The following is a 22,494-nucleotide window of genomic DNA, read 5'->3' on the forward strand; positions in this document are numbered from 1 at the left end:
CAGGTGTAATGGAAGCACTAACCTGGTGGTGCCGGACCTCCCACCTGTCGGAGGCCCTCACGTTCTTACCTCAAATACCAAACTTCGTAATAACTATGGATGCCTCCCTACAGGGCTGGGGTGGTCATCTGCAGGACCTGCAAGTTCAAGGAAAGTGGTTTCCGCTCCAGAAGAGCATACATATCAATCTCCTGGAGCTCAAAGCCATCTATCTCAGTCTCCAAGCTTACCTACCAAGAATAGCAGAGTCTTCAGTGTTCGTTCCAATGGACAATATAACCAGCATGCACTAAGTGAGCAAACAATGGGGCACAAGATCACTGGCCCTGTCCAAGGAAGCTTTGGAAATCTAGATCTGGTTAACAACACATAGAATAACTATTCAGGCCGAACACGTTTCTTGGACAAGCAATCTCTTAGCAGACATGCTAAGCAGAACCAGGAACAGCTGGCGTGAACGGGAGCTTGATCAGTCGGCGCTAAACAGGATCTTCTCTCTCTGGGGCAAACTGGCACTAGATGTCTTTCAAGCAAACGAGAACCGCAAATGCTATTTCTATGCAAATTGGCATCCATATCCAGGTTCGTGTGGGAATGCCTTTTCGATTAGATGGTCCAAAATCTATGCCTACGTTTTTACCCTGATACCTTTAATACCAAAGGTTGTCAGCAAGATAAAAATGGAGCGGTGTCGCCTCATCCTGATAGTCCCCAGGTGGCCCAGGCAGCATTAGCTCGTGGATCTTCTCCTACTATCGGAATCCAACCACATTCACCTACAAACATCCCAAACACTTTTGAGCAAAAACCAAGCCCAGTTCCGTCATCCAGACCTGTCTTCCCTTCACTTATGTGCATGGCTCCTGAATGTAAAAATCTGAATATTCCTCAGGATTCCCAAGGTCCCTTTGGATTTTCACTTCTATGAACCTATAATATTGTAGACTTTCATTCCGAATCCAACATCACCAGTTGAAAGGTCTATTCAATACGCTAGATAACAAATGATGTCTAAACATCTACTTACAACACACTAAACAATTCAGTAGAACTGACCAACTATTGGTCTCATATGGACACTCTCGTGAGGGTGCTCCAACCACGAGAGCAACCATCGCTTGATGGATCTCAGCCGCAGTCCAGTTTTGCCATTCAAAGGCTGGCAAGCCACTCACAGCGAAAACCAGGGCGCACTCAAGTAGGGCTGTTTCCACCTCAACTGCTTTGCCTGCGGAAGTGCCTTTGGAGAAAATATGCCATGGTGCGACTTGAAAGAGTGTGCATACATTCACGCAGCATTATTGCCTGGAATCAGCGCAGCATAGTGATGCAGCAGTTGGACAGGCTATACTATGCTACTTATTTTAATAAAGGGAGCCTGTTTTGGTTCCATGTGTTTGCTTATGTATGTATGCAAATGTTCATATGTGGGGAAAAAAAAATATATATATATTTGTGTATAAATAGGTTAATTGTCATGTATATATTTTTTACCCACCATCCGCTATTTGTGCTAATACTATAAGGTATACAAATACAGGAACTGCTCGCTATTCTGATTCAAGCATGTAAATCTATGAAAGATCCAATACTGGAGATGTTAATGAGTTACCGGTAACTGTAGCTCTCCAGTATTGTATATTTCATAGATTCACATGTGCCCCACTCTCCTCCCCTAAGAGGCTCCCCTTATACCTTGGAATTTATTTCCCACTTGTGCTATGAAAATCTGAGGGATTCAACCTCTCTTGGGAGTATTCTAGAGAGTCGCTGAAGTTTGGTTCTTTGTTAAAAGGACATGGATAGGCCATTAAAGTGTTTGTTCATTGGCATTATAGCTTATGATGATGATACATACTGCGTAATTATGGCAGGGTGGGTCTCCCAATTCGGCAACGGGGAACAATAAATACTTTAAATTGCCAGTACTTTTTTATTTCCATTCTTTATCGTTCTAATGACTTTAAACTGTGTTTTCAGCTTACAGTACCTTCTCCGTGCCAACAGCCATCACATTCTCCTATGATGTGCATTAAAACTAAAAAAGGTTAATATACCGGTTTAAGTATATCTTCCTGCTAGAAAGTACCTGTAGTGTTCCGTTAAAATGATATTCTATAATAATTTTTTGCACCAGCTTGCATGGAGTTAATCTTTTGAGATAGAACCATTCTCTAATATTGGAGATAACTAGTCCTAATTAAAATTGATAGTAAAATCACTCATGTGTTTTTTGTAAACTCATACGCTCAAGTCACTGTTCTGTACTGGGCAAAGACAGAATATTAGCTGCTGCCCCATGGGTACTTGGGTATCAAAAGTGGCCTGCATAAACATAGTTCAAGTGTATTGGGCAGACCTAGCACTGATAAAAGTAGAGGTTCACATCATATTGTGGCCTTTTTCACATTTTTGACCATCTGCGGGATGGTATTCAAAAAGGTTAATATGGGAATTACACTGTGCCAGATTCCCCTTAAACCTCTATAGAAGTGTGTTGTCCCTCCTTGATCCTACACAGCAGTATTGATCTAATTATCCATTTGAAAGTTGTTTCACAAAGTGGTGTTGAGGCTCCTTTAAATGCCCCAAGTTACATCTAACCTGACTACTTGCAATGCTACGCTCTTGCTCGCTTCACAGAGCAGAGGTTTCTGTGGTGTATGTTGTAACGGCCTGATATATGACGCTTTAAGGCTACCTTGCTCTTTTTGGAGGTAACAAAACAGAAGAAATAACTAGGTAATACTTCTGAATGGGTAGGAACACTTTCTTTAGTTCCCTCTAAAGCTTTTGTGGCAGCTGGACATTTCATATGTATCACAGTGGGTGTGCTGGTGGAATGTTACTTTAGATTTGTAATGTACAGATTTGTAGCTTTCAAGATCATTATGCATTTTATCTTACATTTTATACATAGCCGATTCTGGGGTCATGCAGCCAGACACTGAATTTTACCAGATATAAAGTAATGTTTATAAGTGTCATTCTTTGAATGCCCACTTGCTGTTTAACAGAGGTGGTTTTGATTTTCTCAAATATTAATACATGCATCTTGGTATATTAGTGATTGAAATGTTAGCATTTTTAACTCTTTTTTTTTTTTTTTAGTGGTTTTCATGGGAAGTGAGAAATACCCAGATGAGAATGGATTTGATGCTTTTCTGAAGAAACATGGAGGCAGTGACAATGCTTCGACAGATTGCGAACGGACAATATTTCAGTTTGATGTCCAAAGAAAATACTTTAAAGAGGCTCTTGATAGGTAGGATCAGTTTTATGTATTTTTGTCATGTCTGTCACATTGTTTCCACTATTTTGTAAAGCACAACATAGTTATAAATTGATCCAAACATGCACGGTTAAACCAGAGATGAGGAAAATAGTTTGTTCGACACATTGGCAAGATTAATGCAAGCCCTGTGCCTGTTAAGCCCTTTTTCTTTATAATCACTCTTACATTTAACAGATAAGGAAAAAGAGGCCAATGAAGAATAAGTGGTTTGTAGAGAACTGTAGATTTTGGTCTGGTATGGGAAGGTTTTGGCTCTCATTTCCTTAATTTTGATCAAAATGCATTTGATAGAGCCTGATATGAGACTTTGAGGTTTCTGTAAACTTCCCGCCAGAGGGACTGCAGTAGTACATCACTGAAACCGCTGGGAAATCAATCTGAGAAAAATGCTGCATAGACCCTCTTTGTGAAAGAGTATAAACTGCACCAGCTGCTTCCTTTTCTGTGTTAGCGATGGCTGGCACTTTGCTTTGCTCTGACTTCCTGGAAGTGTCCGCAAGCTAGTACTTGCCTTGTAGGCCAAGGGCTTTGTACTTCATCAGAATTTGACCAGTGTTGCGAAGATCTTTTCCAGAGACAGGGCTCTAGCCGGTAACTGCTTTGCCTAATGGCTGGTAACCAGCTCTGGACTTAGAAGCAACTTTTGGAGGATCAGGAAATTGTACTGATCTTCGAGAAGGGCAGCAGTCCCCCTGACTGACAGGAAGACCACTGCAAGAGACAGTTGACAGGAATGCACAGAGTAACTCTGCCTTAGCGGATACCTTGAGGGAATCCATTACCAAGGAATTATGAAATCCTTGCTTCCGAGCTGTCCAAAATTGCTGGAACGCGATAAAGCTTTCATATAGTTTGAGGAGCTGCAGAGATAGTTCCAAAGAAAACATTGATGATGAGATTCACTATCCTCCCTAGTACCAAAGGTGTCTGTATATGCCACAATTAAGCCCCAAAAGGAAGCATAGGTTGTTTGTACCATGTGAGGCTGTAAATACACATGCTCTGGATTTAGTCTTGGACTTGGATGTTTAATACTTTTATTTTGAGTCACAAGGTATAGTGGCTCCTTCCTTAATTAACAATGTGCATGGGCACCAGCTCCGTTAAGTTATTGTTTCCCGTCTTTGGGTTTGAACATATACCGATCGAGCTCCGTGTTTGGTGCCTAACAGCCCTTTATACTGAGTTCTACTTGATGACTTCCGTAGTTATAGGAGAACTGACACGCATGGTATCTTCAGTCCTCTTTTTCTTCTCTACTCAACAAGCCTCTCTCAATTCCTCACAACCGGGGCCTTGTGCCCCTCTTGGGGAACTGACCTCATCCTGAGAACTCCGTCGATGAGGATGCGATGCCCTCCAAATACTGCCCCCTCTGCCATTGCAAGTTCCCCTGGACCGACCATAATCAAGTCTGCATTTTTGCCCCTACCCGAGCACAACACCGTGTGCTAGGCCTGCCTCACCTTCCACACAAAGAAGATCTTCGGAACCAATGCAAGCGTAGGTGGGCCCATCGGAGAATGCAGAGGCAGGAGTCTGACAACACACCCAGCATCTTAGTGGAGCACGTTGTGGAAGTGGAGATGAAGCTGGTCCCGTCCAGCTCTCCAAGTCTTAAGGAGAACAGCAGCAAGATGCAGTGTCTCGTAACCATGGATGAAGATTTCCAACCGTTAGTAGTCTGCTCCTACACACAACCCACGCCCACATAGCGGCGACGTGTAGAGTCAGAGCACAGCCCTAGATGGGGGTGTTAGGGGTCGGGCATTGAGCCCTCAACCTAAAGAACAGGCTGCAAAGGCCACCATTGCCTTTGAGCCATGGTCACCACTAACCAAAGCCTTAGGCACTGATAACACTACCTCCTCTGGCCATAAAGATCCTGCACAAGCCTCGGGCCCCTCCGAATCTAGCAAGGTCCTCGACACTGGCACCAAAGCAGACAGCTGCACCATAGCCCACATAGGTGTAAATACCAGTCTCGATGTTGATGACTCACTTTACACCAAAGGTGCATTTAGCACTGAAAACGCCGTCAACGACCAGCTTCAAGGATTTGGAGCAACTTATCATCCAATGGCTGCAGGTGGAGTTAGATGCTCGCCAGAGGTTCATGTTTATACACCCACAGACTGGCAAGATCTCCACAAAGCTGCCACTAAAGCCACAGGAGACTCTTCCAAGGAAGAGGAAATTGACTTTTGAGCAGCATATTGCTTTGGAGCCTCCTCCACCTCAGAAGCATAAGAGACACAAGGACAGGACCAATAGCCCCTTCCCTGCTCATCCTCCTCCTCCTCCACTACCTCAAGCTTCACCTCCTCCATGTTTAATCAAGGGGTCACAACACTCGTCTTACAGGATGTGGGGCCCACTCGACCCTGCTGATCCCTATGATGCGCCCTGTGACCATGAGCCTTGGGATAACCCATGGGAAGACTATGACTTTGTTTTCCGGGGTGATAGAAACCTGGATCTGGACCCACCTAGGCTCCCCCCGATGACACTACAATGTATCACAAAGTCATAAAGAGGGCAACCACATATCACAAAGTTGATATGCACATTATCCAGAAAGACAACGACTTCCTAGTGGAAACATTATCCAAGACCCAGCTCAGGAATACCTCTGAGACCTTTAAAGATCTCGTCAAGGCAAGGGTGGTCACACCTAGGGTGGATTAAAAGAAAAAGTACAATCCCTCACCCAATGACTGGCCCTACATCCATGGCCACGTACCTTCGGACTTGCTAGTTGTCCACACAGAGCGTAAATGCCCGGGCTATAGGAGATGCTCCCCCTTCTCATAAGGAGAGTAAAAAGTTCAATACAGCGAGCAAGAGCGTAGCAGTGCAAGTAGTCCGGTTTGGGCAGATTGCAACTCAGTTTGCCTGCTCTTCCTATTTGACAGGCAGTATTGGGATGAGATGCTCCCCTCCTTAAGCACCTCCCTGACAAGTATAGGCAACGAGGGCTCGAGCTGGTAAAGGAGTGAAAAACTATAGGTAATGTCACTGTCCACTGTGCTCTAGATGCGGCAGACACTGGCCAGAGGGACAACACCAGTATCCTGGTCAGATGTCACGCCTAGCTCAGTGTCTCTGGCTTTAAACCAGTGGTACAACAGCATGTTCTAAACCTGCTGTTAGATGGTGAACATCTCTTAAGACTGCAGATAGCCCAGATGCTTACTGGGTAAGTAACATATTTCTCCTAACATCAGGTTTTGGGGGTATACCCTGCTGGCTGCAGCGAATCATCCACAATCTGCAACAGTTAAAAATCTCTTTAACTATTAAAGTTTCAGAGACGGCAGTGCTTGAAGGTGCAGTTGGATCCTAACCCTAAAATCAATTTCCTTCCTGGAAGTATCAAGCCTATGGGTCCAGCGTGTGCCTCCAGAAGGTGCTGATCCATTCAGTTTATACCATGCCAATTTACACACTGACCCTATTTTGCCAAACATTTCTTCTTAGAAGGTATTGAACTGACTGGCTATGAGGCTGGTGTGTCATACTTTATCTGAGTGTCTTATGTTCTACCACCTGTTAGAGGAAGGCTTGCCTGCTTGACTTTGCTACCCCTGTAGAGTCAAGTGCCCAAGGGATTAGCTAATTTATCCAACTGGACTGCAATATTACAAACATCCTAGGATACACATCATAATTGACAACAACCACTGCTCTTGGATCCTAAGAAAAGAACTCACATTAGTATGAATCATTACATTCTAGTCTTCAGATGAGTAACTATTACTCAGTAAAGTTCAGTATGTTTACAGGACTCCCGTTAAGATTGCGATTACACAGGTGTGAGAGAAGTCTGTTTTGAGGAACATAAAGGTAACAACTCTGCACTTAAAAAAGTAATTTATTTTATACTGTTTTGCTAGCCAAAGTGTGTAATTGAAATCTGTGAATGGGGATGTGGCAGATTGCTCCGTACAATTTGAAAGCAAGTGGGATGGAGAAGATTATTTTCCCCCAAAACTTTAGTACACTAGTGGATGAATCAAAATGTGTTTAGCTCTTGCACCCTTCCTGTCTTTGTATATTTCATTTGGTCCCTGGTATGGCAATCTTCCTGCTGCCTTAGTGGAATTGTGCGTGTAGAACTCTGGAGTTATGATAAACCTTAGATGTATACTTTCATCCTTTTTAACATATTTGTATAAGGTTTTTAAGTAATCAAACATTATTATCTGAAAGAAACACGTTAGTTAGATTCCTCACCTTAGAATATCCCCAGGCGTCAGACTGGATCCGGAAGATTTTTCGTCAGCAATACCCCTTGCGCGTCGCTAGGCGTCGTCTGCGGCTCCGCGTCAGTCGTCGACGTCGTCGGAGTACTTAGACGCCGCCCTCGCGCGCTGACGTCAGTTCTTCTTTTTTTCGCGCCAGTAAGCGCAGATCCGGGAGAGCTACCCCTTTAGTCATTTTTTGACTAACTTTTTTGATCCTTTTTGATCTTGTCTCGACTCCGGTGCCGGTAGGATGCCTGGTTTTAAAGCCTGTGCTGACTGCAACCGCTTGATGTCGGTTACGGACCATCACCGCCGGTGCCTTTACTGCTTGGGCCTCGACCACGACGCGGAGTCTTGTTCGGACTGCAAGGCCCTGACCTCGAAGGCTAGATGGGAGCGGTCCCGTAAGCTTCTCGAGAGTCACCATCGGTCGTCGGGATCCAAGTCTTCGGGTAAGTCGAAGCATTCCAAGAAGTCCAAGAGGAGACACCGCTCTTCGGACTCCCCTCGCCGGTCGCGCGACTCGGCCGAGGGTCAGGGTGGTTCCACCCCCGCGGCTCCGGCGGAGCCGCAGGTGCCGCGCAAGTCCCCATACCCACCGGTCCCTGGGACTGACGCGACGCCGGCGGAAGTCAGTGCCTTCCTCTCGGCCGTGAGGAGCCTGGCTCCGCCGTCGACGCCCGCTGGCGCGCCTTCGGGCCCCGCGGACCCGACTGGGCTGCCTTGCCTGCCGGCGGCTCCGGCCCCGGCGCCGTTGACGGCTCCGGCCTCGACGCCGCAAGCGCCCGAGGGACCCGTTCCCGAGTCCCCGCCGACGCCGGTCGACCTCGTAACGCCTCCTCTGCCGGCGGCGACACCGGTACCACCCCCGACGCCGACTCCGCTCGACGTCGAGCCCCAGTTCAGCCCCGCTCCGGGCCCGGCGCCGATACGGCGTCTCTGGACGCCGCGTTCGGCGCCGCTGGAGACACATTATGTCTATCGCCCGGCTCCGCTCCTTCCTCCTGTATACCAGGAATCGGATGATGGGGACAACTGGGAGGGATCCGAGGATCCTATGGCCCTTCAGGCTCAAATGTCACAGGACTGGGCAGATGAACTGGGGAAGGCCAGTGGCCTGGATACCTCTCCGGACACTGGATTCGTCTCTCCTCCGACTGTGGCTTCGGAGGAGTGCGCTGCTTTCTCTGTGGTGCTGCGCAAGGCGGCCGCAGCCCTTGGGCTCGAGCTGCCTGCCGTGGCTGTGAGGACTAACGTCCTTACTGAGGTGCTTCAGTCTGCAGCAAGCTCCACTGAGCCTCTGCTGCAATTCAATGAGGCCCTCATTGACGTTCTGCAGGGCACCTGGTCCAAGCCCTCCACAGTTCCTCCTGTGGACAGGAACGTCGCCAGGCGCCACCGCCCTGCTCCGGGCGACCCCAGTTTTCTGTCCCAACACCCTACCCCTGAGAGCCTGGTTATCCAGGCCTCTACCTCCCAATCCTCCTTCCCGACCGCCCCGCCGGACCGGGATTCCAAGAGACTGGAACAGTTTGGCAAGAAGCTGTTCTCCTCCCTTAGTTTGGGCCTGCGGTCTTTGAACACCGCCTGTCTCTTGGACCGTTATTCCCACTCTCTGTGGGATGCGGTGGAGGACGTGCTGCCCCTGTGTCCGGAGGAGGTCCGGACACGACTTACCCAGGCTCTGGCCGATGGGAGGGATGCAGCGCGACATGCTATCCGATGTGGGCTTGACTCTACGGACTCGCTGGGTAGGGCCATTTCTACCACAGTGGCGCTTAGATGTCACGCCTGGCTGCGGTCCACGTCATTTTCGGGCGATGTCCAGAGCACTCTCATGGACATGCCCTTTGATGGCACTCGCCTTTTTGGCGAGAAAGCGGACAGTGCGCTGAATCGCTTTAAGGACTCCCGGGCTACGGCCAAGTCCTTGGGCCTCTCGGCCCGCGGTTGCAAACTTCCGCCTTTCGCCCCTTTCGTGGCCAAGGAAGGGGTGCCTCCTCACGTGCGCCTAGCCACCAGCCGCAGAACCAACCTGCGCGCGGACGTGGTTTCCGCCGAGGCGGTTCTGGAGGACGACGAGGTCAGCCCACATCCACCCCGGCAGCATCCGTCTCAAAGCCTTCCTAGTCCGAGCTTTCAGGCCCATCAACGCCAGTGGGCGGCAGAGTTCGCCATCACCTGCTCCGCTGGCGGTCCATCACATCGGACAGGTGGGTGCTGCAAATCGTCCGAAGGGGCTACTCCCTCCCCTTCGAGACGACCCCTCCAGCCATGCCACCGCAGCACCACCATATCTCGGGGGATCATTTGAATCTTCTCCACGAGGAAGTTTCAGCCCTCTTGGCCAAGGGGGCCGTCGAGCGCGTTCCGAGCCCAGAAGTAGGTCGTGGTTGTTATTCCCACTACTTTCTGGTTCCCAAGAAGGGCAAAGGGGGCCTACGCCCTATCTTGGACCTCCGGAACGTCAATGCCTTCCTCCGGAAGGAAAGGTTCAAGATGTTAACTTTGGCTCAGGTTCTAGCTGCCCTAGACCCCAGAGACTGGATTGGTAGCGTTGGACTTGCAGGACGCTTATTTCCACATCCCCGTCCTGCCGGCCCACCGGCGTTACCTGCGGTTCACGGTGGGCCAAGAGCACTTTCAGTTTACCGTGCTCCCCTTCGGCCTCACCAGTGCCCCTCGGGTGTTCACGAAAGTGATGGCGGTGGTCGCAGCTCATCTGCGCAGATCAGGGGTTCCAGTCTTCCCCTATCTCGACGACTGGTTGTTGAAGGCGGGCTCGCCCCAGACAGTCGTCTCCCACCTCCAGACTATGGCGGATCTCCTGCATTTGCTGGGATTTTCCATCAACGTGCCGAAGTCACACTTGAGTCCCTCTCAGAAGCTCCTCTTCATCGGAGCAGTTCTCGATTCGGCGCAGTTCCGGGTCTATCCACCGGAACAGCGGGTCCGGGATATTCAGGCCCTGATTCCCATCTTTCGGCCTCTATCCTGGGTTTCGGTCAGGCTAGTGTTGCGGCTTCTGGGGCTGATGGCCTCCTGCATCCTACTAGTGCATCACGCCAGGCGGCTTCATGCGGGCTCTGCAGTGGGACCTGAAGTTTCAGTGGGCCCAGCATCACGGCAACCTGTCCGACCATGTCTTGATCTCGGAGGGCACTGCACAGCAGTTGCAGTGGTGGCTCACGAACTGCGATTGGGTCATGGGCAGAAGCCTCTCCCTTCCCCTGTGGAAATGTGGATTTTCCTGGTCAGTTATGTCCCCTATCTTGGACCCCAACGGTTCTATATGCATGTTACAAGTACATGTATGTTCCCTCCAGTTCCAGTTTCGAAGACGCAAACACATGTGCGTCCACCGTTAACATGTCCTCTGTCAGATCCGCCATGAATGGGCTGGATATTCGATTCCTAAGTATGAAAGGCCACCGACTTTTTATGGCTAAGTTACTCCATTTTTACAGTTCAGGCAAGTAGGCCCGATTCTGTCCTCAAAGCCTTTCCCTGCTCTCTGCCTCTGACAGCTTCAGCTTGAGCCTGCATCTGTGACCATGAACTTTGTCTCATTCTCTGTGCGGCCCACGAAGCCTGACATCTGCCTGCCTGCCAAGAAACTGTATTTCACCTTCGAATTATCTACTTTGCTCCTCAGCCGATGCATTCCTGTCTAGTAGTTTAAGTAAACATTCTTCCAGCTACCAAGCAAAAGGCCCGGTTTCTCTGCCCTCATGCAAGTAATTCATAGCCCTGTCACCATGGAATATTCCCATCCCCTCGCATTCAGTGTAGACACTTAGACGCTTGTACACGCACACACAGTCAGTATAGAATAGATTCTGTCCGAGAGCCCTTCCCTTGTGGATAACATAGTTCTTTAAACATAGGATATTAGATATGATTTGGGATTAGGTTGACATAACCCCAGACTTTTGTCTCCACATGTAGAGCTAAATGTCAAGTCCCTTTCACCCTCTAGTTGCACGTCTATCACACGTCATGCTGCTGCGCGCGCATCTCTGCCAAGTATTTCTGCTGACATTGCGAAATCATCTCCAGGTATCCACCCACACATGACAATTTACCCCTTATCATCAAGTGGACGCCCACATGGACGCCCACCTTCACGCCTACTTACACGCCCACATGCTCTTATCTCATTCTCTCTTGCTCTCTTGCTTACGTACAATTGAGAAATGTATATATACTGTACTCTGTGAATAATGTTTTGAGAATATCGAGAATACTTTTCAGCCCCGTCCAGATCCTTTTTGGTGATGGAGATATTCTCCCTTTGACTCGAGTTATTGGAATAAAGCCCTTTATGAATCTGATACCACAGACTCAGCCTCTTGCTTTATGCATGATCCTATTGATAATATTTAAAAGTCTGAGAGCGTGATATTTTATTTACCACAGAATGGCGCCCGAACAGTTTAATCTCTTTCCCCACACGCCGGAGATGAAGGTCCTGTTTTGCCCCCTTCCATAGCCGTGATGGACTTCAAGCGTGCACGTCGCGGGTTTTTCCCGCCAACTCCCTCAGGCCACCGAAGGGGACAGACTGCGACAAGGCATCCATACGAGGCGGTGAGGAACGCAGATTGTCTACCCAGAGCCCACCTGCGAGAGAGCTGCGTCTGAGGTATACAGAGGCCCACCAGGTTTTCAAAGTCCCGATGTCCAGAGGGTCCGATGTCCGCAGTCGTCGAGTCCAGTCCATTCTCTGAGGCCTTCCGTTTCAAGGAGCTACTCGGTGAGTACCATCGCCGGGGAGGCGTGTTGACGCGCACATAGGTTGTGCCGGTCAAGACGGATTTGGGTACACAAATCCGGTCTGCACTGTTTAGCAGTGTATATGTACTGTTTAGCAGTATATCAAGTATTCCGAAGTATCTAGTTATTGTCAAGAATTCTGCTTGGTGATTAGTTATGCAGACTGTCATCATTGTTGGTCATTTTTAAAGGTTAAAATGTTTAATGTTTAATGTTTAATGTGTTAAAATGTCCTGCATATTGTGGTATGAATGATTGTTCATTGTTGTGCTTTTTGTATTAAGTGTGTTCAAGATTAAGTATCAGATCAGTTGTCAATAGGCTGCTCTTTTCAAAATTAAGACAGATCACAACTAGAAAAGGGGTACTCGAAGAAGGTGTTCCTATTCCTCCTAGGGACACTCCAGGGCACTTTATGTATCACAAGCATGGCTTAGACGCCATATTATTCCTTGATCTATGGGTGGATTACACCAAAGAGTTACCAGAAAGTCAGAGATGGCCCGTAGCTGGGACCTGGGATGCCGAATGTATCATGAAAGTCGAAGAAGAGTTGTGGAAGAGGAAAGCTAGACAGTCACAGAAAGACGCTGTTGAATTATGGCGTAAAGAATAGCATAGACGCACAGAGTAAGCGCTCAGAAAAGAAGAGAAAAGTAGGGAGGATTCAGACAAAGCCCGAGAAAACGTGTTAGTTGAGGAAGGTATCTGAGTAAAAGCAGAACAAGTAGACGGACAACGAAACACTCTTATGAAAGAGAAAATGTAGACCAGCTTGGGAGGATGCCATTGAGTTTTTGGCGCAAGGAGTGACATAGAAGGACAGAGTAAGTGTTTCACGAAGCAGAGAGAAGTGGACTGGTGTCTGGAAAAGCCAAGGATGAGATGTTACAGGAGGAATTTGAGCTGGTAAAATGAGCGCAGGCTGACAGAAAAAGAAATACTGACGTTGCTGGTATTTATCCCGTCCTTTCAGAGGACCCAGCAAGAGTGGCCCCAGTAAAAAGACCAGTTAGAGTGTAACAGCAAGTACAGCGATACAAATAATAATGATATAGTAGCCCAAAGGTTCTTGAGCCACCCACCAAATGAACAGCGCATAGCTGGTGTTTACATGGTCCAACATTTGACTACATTGTTAATAGGAAATTGAGAGGGGTGCAGCTAGAGAAGGAGCAACTCCTGTGATTTGATGACACCCCTAATGTACAAAGTGTTAACGAAAAATAATTAGTGACAAGTTTAGCTTGGTAAAAGAATTGTGGGTATTTCGAATTTGCAAATTTTTCATGAATACAGGTTTGTGTTCTTGATGGTCCAGTGAGCCAATGTGCTGGGTCAAGTCGGTAAGATTATGACCCCCTGAGTGCAAATTGTATGTAAAAATAATTTTTCAATTGAGCGAATTATTGCAGTTTTTATGGAATTGAGTAGTCTTTTTGTCTTTGACAGCTTCAGAGTGAGAAGAAGGTGGGGGCCGTGTAGAGCAGAATGTGATACAGAAATCGGAGACAGATTCTGACCTTGTAGCCAGTGTAGGTGGGGGCCGATGAGAGGAGCAGAACAGGGCACTGCTTAGAAGGCTTCTCTGACATCGCATCTGTGTAATGCCTGCAGCTGGAGAGCCTTGGGGCCAGGAGTAGGAAAAACAAAAAAAAGATGGCTGGCAGCCCAGGCTCAGGCCGCGCTGAGGGGCTATTTTTAACTTCTCTGATAAGACAGGGCAGCTGAGAAATGTAAGTCGAAAAAGATTCCCTTGTTCTATTCTGTGCAAAACAAGTGCCCCGAGGAAATGTCTATGGAGAAGATTTGTTTTATTTTTTAGCAATTGTTATATTGCTTCTGGTCAGAAAGTAAAATGTTGCTCTTGCTTGGAATTTTAAGGGCTATGTGCCTATATAAAAACGATTTTCAAATTCAGACATTTTTGAATTGTGGCCACAAGCTGCCACCAGTTGCATTGGATAAATGATCCAGTGGTTACGGGTCTGTGAGGAAAGATGTGAGATGCATCTTCGACTAGGACATGAGGGTACATTGTGTACAAAGAAGCATAGCACATTTTTATAAAAAAAAAAAAAAAAAAAAAAAAGAGACAGGTTCGTGTGTTCGTCATTTTTTGATTATTGTTGCTGATCCTGTGTGTCAGACTTGACGCGGTCATCATTGGGATGACCCACTGCCAGATGGGGTTGTATAGGGCAGGTAAATAAGTTATTGATTATAAACCTGACAAATTAAGCAGGCCAGAATGTTCGCATCTGAGCTGTAGGTACTGTAATTACGCATCGCTGCTCATTTATATATGTTAGTGTTATTATCTATGCTTTCTGTGCCCGGTATACTGATGGCTTGGCACAATTACTAAATTTCACAGACATGATATTACCTTTATCATGCTGTCAAAATAGCAGACAACACGTTATCAGTGTATGTCTAATTGGTATTGGAGATGAATAAAAGAAGGAAAAGTTATGCAAGACTAAAATATGTATCACATGACTGCCTTTCTCTTATAGACAGGCAGCCTCGGTCATATGTTTCCAGATTGGACATTAAGGAACAATTATGATCTGTGCATTCGCATTTTAACTCTTGAAAGGCCTGTTTTAAATAGGGACTGCCACCACAGAGGGACATATGAGGCCCGGTATTTAGGGTAATGAGAAAATATCTGACAGGATTTCCTTTTTAAAGTTTGCTTTAGTAAGCTCATTCTTGTGAGTGGTGGCCCCAAAAGTTGACTTGTTTTTGAATTAGGCTATTTATTGTATAGGTGGAAATTATTGCACATTGACTGATTTCTTTAGCAGATAAATTATTAATTATCAACATTAACAACTGTTCTTAAACTTGGTTTTCCGAATATTTAGGTAATTTAGCATTCCTATTAGGGCCTCCTAGCATTAATATTGACTTCAGGTTGGTGTAGGTTCATGTAATAGGGACATTTGCATATGAGATGTCATTTGGCTAGCTTATGAGCTAACACAATGAGGTTTGTACATTAATTTGAAGGATTTCTCGCCGTTTCACATACGCTGTGTATCTCCTATAATTTTGCTTACGCCCAGTAGCTACACACAGGGATTAATAGTATTGTCAAGACACAGGGTGGCCCCTGAGGAGGTTCGCTTCCCGCTAGCCCCTTAAGAAATTAAGCCCCTTAGAAATTAGCCCCCTTAGAAATTAAGCCAAGGAAATAGGTATGGTGTTTTCCCCTTTTTCTCATGTTTTATTGTGATCTTTCAGGGGAATTAGTCCAAGCCCCTAATACAGCTTCTACTAAAGTCCTCTCTTGGACACAAGAACACACTGTGGCATTTGAAGAATTAAAGAGAGCTTTATGTCAAGCACCAGTTTTAGCAAACCCTGATTACAACAAATCGTTTATGCTTTTTGTGACAGAGCGGGATGGAACAGCACTATCTGTCCTAACACAAGATCATGCAGGAAAACACGAGCCCTGTGCTTATCTTTCTAGTACATTAGACCCAGTAGCACAGGCTTTGCCTGCGTGCCTAAATCAGTTGCAGTAACGGCCTTAGCCATAAGACAAAGTGACTCGATAGTGCTGGGCCACCCTCTGACAGTACAAGTACCACACGCAGTAGAGGTTCTCTTGAACCGGACACAAACACAACACCTGACTGTAGCTAGACTGACGGATTATGAGCTGACGTTATTTCAACCACACATAGAGATCAGACGATGCAACATACTGAATCCCGCTACCCTTTTGCCCTCCAGTACAGAAAGCGTTTCACCACACAACTGTGTTGAAGTAATACATACCGTGACTAAACCAAGACAAGACTTGACAGATGTTGCACTCCCAGACCCCGACCTAACACTATATGTTGACGGCTCATGCATGAGGACAGGGGCGGGAGAATTAGTGGCAGCATATGCAGTGACTGCTGATACTGTAATAATAGAGACTAAAAGAATAGACATATTGTCAGCACAAGCAGCAGAGCTCATCGCCCTGACACAAGCGTGCATAAGAGCTAAGCACCTGAGAGTAAACATTTACACCGATTTTCTGGCGAGAAAGAGGTTTCTTGACCTCTCATGGGGCCAAGATACAGCATGGCCCCCTTATTCAAGCCCTACTGGAAGCAATACATTTACCAACAGCCATAGCTATCCTAAAATGTAAAGCACATACTAGAGCCACAGATACCATTTCCCAAGGCAATGATCTGGCAGACCGAACTGCTAAACAGACAGCTCAGACCCCACTAGACATGACAAAATCACAGATACTATCACTGTCCAAAGCCATGACAGTTAGGGATCCTTCCAGGGATGTACAAGACATTCAGACACATGCTACTGTAGACGAATTAAAGAAATGATCGGAACAAGGAGGGGTACTGACTGATCAAGGTTGGATGACAAAGGGCAAATCCACATGGTTTCTTCCTGATACCATGGTACAAGTGATTATAAATACCGCACATAGTCCTGCACACTTAGGAGAGAAAGCAATGATAGATAGCTTACAGAATATATGGTTCAACAAGCACCTGCGTGCAGCAGCGAAACAAAAGGTCAGAACATGTATGATCTGTTGCCAATTCAATGCAGGTAAAGGCATTCCGATGGAACAAGGTGGATTCCATCCACCTGACCACCCTTTTGAAGTGCTCCAAATGGATTATATCCAAATAAACAGATGTAGAGGTTACAAATATGTCCTGGTACTAATGAAGCAGGTGTCCCTTCTGTTAGGGTATACCTGGAAATTCCATTGTGTGCGACATCCTGAAGCAGCAGGCCTTGTAGAAAGACATAATCAGACATTAAAATTTGCGCAGACAAAGGTATAGATTGGATGGTAGCCCTGCCGGTTGCCCTCTTTTACATGCGAATAGTAGCTCATTCTAGAACAGGCTTATCTCCCTATGAAGTGGTCTTTGGTAGACCACCAAATATGTGGGGCACTACAATGCCTAAAAGATTACTTATGTTGACAGTAACATGCTGACAGATTACCTGGCTTCCTTGATGTCTGCACTACTCTCTTGTTGTTCGCAGGTTGCTGCCGCCTTCCCTGACAACACCCAGGTCAAAGAATACTCCATCGCTCCTGGATGACAGGCGCCGAAGTCAGTGCTCTGGACCACGGGGACAGCCGTTAAAGTCAAAGTGCACCTTCACCACTCTTTTACAAAGGAAAAAAAAAACTTTGAACTTGGATTTTGAACAACATTTTCTAGAGGAGAATGCCCAGAAGTTTCCACAAAGCTAAACCTTGATTCAAAAAGTCAGAACCCGTTTGATCAATTAAGTCCACTAGGTGGTGAAGCGGTTGAACATGTATTCTGGCTCGCATAAGATCTTGGACAATAACATAAAGCAGAAATAAGAGAGTTAGATAAGAAGCAAATAGATGTATAGTGACTGTAATTTTTCAATATCTTAAGAGCATCACGATAATATGTATCAGCTTAATACTACATGCTATTTTTCCTCCTATTGCCTCACTCTTATACTCCTCCACTAATGATACCATAAAGCACACATTTAGTGATCTGCCATCCTATGAGCTATCATATCGACTTGCCTTACGCAACAATACCTTTATTCAGATGCTGCACCATTCACATCAGACTAGCAATGCTACAGACTGCTGGGTCTGTGGCCGACTCCCCCCCCTATCAGAACTATAAGGGAGTTTTGCCCCTTTATTCTCTATCCGTTCACACACAATGGCTCCTGTGGAGCATGGTTTAGTTTGATTAATTCCCTAGATTCGAATTCCGCAGTTTATCAAGACAACTGGGTATGGGGAAACCTGAATTTAGTTTTTGCTTAAAGTCTGCTACCCTAACAAGGAGGGACTTCCCAAAAGAACAGGAACTGATCTAAGAAATGAAGTATATGGATTAGGTAATTTTACACTTAACCTCATGATCCTGAACGTTGAATCTGAAGCTACACCAATCTTGCCCGCCATGTCCGTATTCCCAGTAAAAGAGGAATTATGTATAAGAAAGAATGGCTCCATACACATGGGCCATAGTAAATGCACCACTGTAATAAAATTCAGTGATCAAGGCAAGTCTACATTTAGAGCTTCTCGTCATTCCTACTTTATATGTGGCCAGACCGCATATATACGCTTACCTCTAGATTGGGACGGTACCTGTTACATAGCATTCCTCCTACCACCTGTTTTCCTAACTCCTCCTGATTCTCATAGAAATACTCATTTAGTACACAATATACAGCAGAGAGATCTCCCAATTGTCAATTACACTGAAACAGCATGGGAAAAAATACACAGATTTCAATAAAGGTTTCTTTCCCTATATAGGTACAGTTACCAATAGTAAGCTGATACGTAGATTAACCAGAACCCTTGAAGCAGTAGTGAACAAAACTATTTCCGCCTTAGGCAATTTAACAGAAGAGCAGTCTGCTATGCGGATTGTTGTGCTTCAAAATAGTCTTGTCCTTGACGTTATCCTGGCCGATAGGGGCGGAGCTTGTAGGGTCATCGGATCAAGCTATTGCATTTTTCATACCAGAAAATTCGCCATCTGTATATAAAGCCATAACTCGCCTTCATAAGATTGTAAGCCAGATACACCAGAATCCAGGCACCTGGACTTGGTCCGGTTGGTTTTGGAGTGTATTATCTACCTTTGGATGGAGGGTCCTATCCTTCCTAGGTATTGGCCTTCTCATACTATTCAGTTGCTGTCTATGTCTACAATGTGGACCAGCGATCTGTGGTCTGTGTGCCACATCGTGTATTCCACCACCAAGATTTCATTCAAGATCACGGAAGAAGAAAGAAGAACAAATGATGCTATATGAACAGATCAATGGATTGATGAAGATTGATATCTCTTGAAGGGCAAGTAGGGGACAAGGAGGGAATGTGGAAATGTGGATTTTCCTGGTCAGTTATGTCCCCTATCTTGGACCCCAACGGTTCTATATGCATGTTACAAGTACATGTATGTTCCCTCCAGTTCCAGTTTCGAAGACGCAAACACATGTGCGTCCACCGTTAACATGTCCTCTGTCAGATCCGCCATGAATGGGCTGGATATTCGATTCCTAAGTATGAAAGGCCACCGACTTTTTATGGCTAAGTTACTCCATTTTTACAGTTCAGGCAAGTAGGCCCGATTCTGTCCTCAAAGCCTTTCCCTGCTCTCTGCCTCTGACAGCTTCAGCTTGAGCCTGCATCTGTGACCATGAACTTTGTCTCATTCTCTGTGCGGCCCACGAAGCCTGACATCTGCCTGCCTGCCAAGAAACTGTATTTCACCTTCGAATTATCTACTTTGCTCCTCAGCCGATGCATTCCTGTCTAGTAGTTTAAGTAAACATTCTTCCAGCTACCAAGCAAAAGGCCCGGTTTCTCTGCCCTCATGCAAGTAATTCATAGCCCTGTCACCATGGAATATTCCCATCCCCTCGCATTCAGTGTAGACACTTAGACGCTTGTACACGCACACACAGTCAGTATAGAATAGATTCTGTCCGAGAGCCCTTCCCTTGTGGATAACATAGTTCTTTAAACATAGGATATTAGATATGATTTGGGATTAGGTTGACATAACCCCAGACTTTTGTCTCCACATGTAGAGCTAAATGTCAAGTCCCTTTCACCCTCTAGTTGCACGTCTATCACACGTCATGCTGCTGCGCGCGCATCTCTGCCAAGTATTTCTGCTGACATTGCGAAATCATCTCCAGGTATCCACCCACACATGACAATTTACCCCTTATCATCAAGTGGACGCCCACATGGACGCCCACCTTCACGCCTACTTACACGCCCACATGCTCTTATCTCATTCTCTCTTGCTCTCTTGCTTACGTACAATTGAGAAATGTATATATACTGTACTCTGTGAATAATGTTTTGAGAATATCGAGAATACTTTTCAGCCCCGTCCAGATCCTTTTTGGTGATGGAGATATTCTCCCTTTGACTCGAGTTATTGGAATAAAGCCCTTTATGAATCTGATACCACAGACTCAGCCTCTTGCTTTATGCATGATCCTATTGATAATATTTAAAAGTCTGAGAGCGTGATATTTTATTTACCACACCCCAACCGGAGCATGTCGTAGTGACGGATGCGTCCCTCCTGGGATGGGGTGGCCATATGGGAGAGGCGGAGATCAGAGGCCTCTGGTCTCCGGTGGAGTCTCGTCTCCACATCAACCTGTTGGAGTTGAGAGCGATCCGGCTTGCACTGAAAGCCTTCCTTCCCTCTGTCAGGGGAAGTGTCGTGCAGGTGTTCACGGACAACACCGCCGCCATGTGGTATTGCAACAAACAGGGCGGGGTGGGGTCGTGGACCCTTTGTCAGGAGGCTCTGCGCCTCTGGACGTGGCTGGAACACCAGGGCGTCACCCTAGTGGTTCAACATCTGGCGGGATCTCTGAACGCCAGAGCAGACGAACTCAGCCGCCGGTGCATGATGGATCACGAATGGCGTCTGAACTCCGAAGTGGCGCAAGGTCTCTTTCAGCAGTGGGGAGAGCCTTGGTTAGATCTATTCGCCACCGAAGAAAACGCGCAATGTCAGCAGTTCTGCGCGTTGGAATTTCCAAGGCGGTACTCGCTCTGCGACGCTTTTCGTCACGAGTGGAGTTGCGGTCTGTTGTACGCCTTTCCGCCTATACCACTTCTGCCCAGAGTGCTGAAGAAAATCAGGCACGACCGGGCCCAAGTCATCTTGGTGGCTCCGGATTGGGCACGAAGGTACTGGTATCCCGAGCTACTCAGTATGTTGACCGATCCTCCGATACGTCTGCCCCTTCGGGAGGATCTTCTGTCGCAGCAGCAGGGGACGGTCCTCCACCCGAACCTGTCCAGCCTCCACCTCCATGCGTGGAGATTGAGCGGCGGCAGTTGATGCCATTTGACTTGCCTCCTGAAGTCTGTGATATCATTCTGGCAGCCAGGCGTCCCTCCACAAAGACGGTATACGCCTGCCGGTGGAACAAATTTGTGGCATGGTGCACAGAAAAGGCTGTGGATCCCCTTTCCGCCCCTCTTTCTGAGGTTCTCCTCTTTCTTCTTTCTTTGGCCCGGCAGGGCTCTGCCCTGGGCACCCTGAAAGGTTATCTTGCTGCCATCTCTGCCTTCTTGCGGCTTCCTGATCAGCCTTCTCTTTTCAAGTCCCCTGTAGTTACACGCTTTCTAAAAGGCATTACTCACACGTTCCCTCCTGTCCCTTTTGTAATGCCTGAGTGGGACTTGAATCTTGTTCTCACATTTCTAATGTGTGCTCCCTTTGAGCCTCTTCATAATTGTCCTCTTCGTCTGCTGACGCTTAAGACTGCTTTTCTGGTAGCCATCACCTCGGCTAGACGGGTGAGTGAGCTCCAGGCTTTATCTTCAAAGCCTCCTTTTCTCTCTGTTCATCCGGACAAGGTTGTCCTTCGGCCTCGTCCCTCCTTTCTTCCGAAAGTGGTGACTCCATTTCATCTTGGTCAGTCTTTCACCTTGCCCACCTTCTTTCCGCATCCTTCCAAAGAGGAAGAGAGGCTCCACCGTCTGGACCCAAAACGTGTGCTCTCCTTTTATTTGGACCGCACAAAGCAGTTCCGGGTGGACGACCAACTTTTCGTTGGATACGTGGGTGCTAAGAAGGGGAAAGCTGTCCACAAACGGACCATCTCTCGGTGGGTCGTTTTGTGCATCAAAATTTTTTACTCCTTGGCAAAAAAGGACCCTCCTGTTGGGCTGCGCGCCCACTCCACTCTGGCCACAGCGGCTACTACTGCTTTGGGACGGGGTGTCCCTTTGCAGGACATCTGTCAGGCGGCAACGTGGGCTTCGCTACACACGTTTGCCAGCCATTTTTGCCTTGACAGCCAAGTCTGGAGGGATGGCTTCTTTGGCCGTTCTGTCCTCCAGGACTTTCTGGTATGATCTTGGTTCGCAGACCCACCACCGGGGAGGGTATTGCTTGGGTATCTATTCTAAGGTGAGGAATCTAACTAACGTGTTTCTTTCAGATGAACAAGTTACTTACCTTCGGTAACGATGTATCTGTAAGAAACATTAGTTAGTTAGATTCCTCACCGACCCACCCATCCTCCCCGTTCTGCGAACTGACATCTAGGGTTAAGGTTATCCTTTTCAGGCCCCTAGATTTTATTTTTAGCACCAGTGTCGGTCTTTGCATGGCT

The 22,494-nt window shown here is 46.9% G+C and overlaps 1 protein-coding gene across 1 annotated transcript in view; it reads left to right on the forward strand.

Annotated features, from left to right (window-relative positions):
• NRDC (nardilysin convertase) overlaps positions 1 to 22,494 on the forward strand; it is a 1,316,087-nt gene that overhangs the window by 219,408 nt on the left and 1,074,185 nt on the right. Inside the window, exon 4 of the mRNA XM_085602630.1 lies at positions 3,112 to 3,265. Within this exon, the coding sequence (XP_085458756.1) occupies positions 3,112 to 3,265 (154 nt within the window). The remainder of the gene's footprint in view (positions 1 to 3,111; positions 3,266 to 22,494) is intronic.

The sequence above is a fragment of the Triturus cristatus genome, chromosome 4_2, assembly GCF_964204655.1.
Source record: "Triturus cristatus chromosome 4_2, aTriCri1.1, whole genome shotgun sequence".
NCBI classification, from domain to species: Eukaryota; Metazoa; Chordata; class Amphibia; order Caudata; family Salamandridae; genus Triturus; species Triturus cristatus.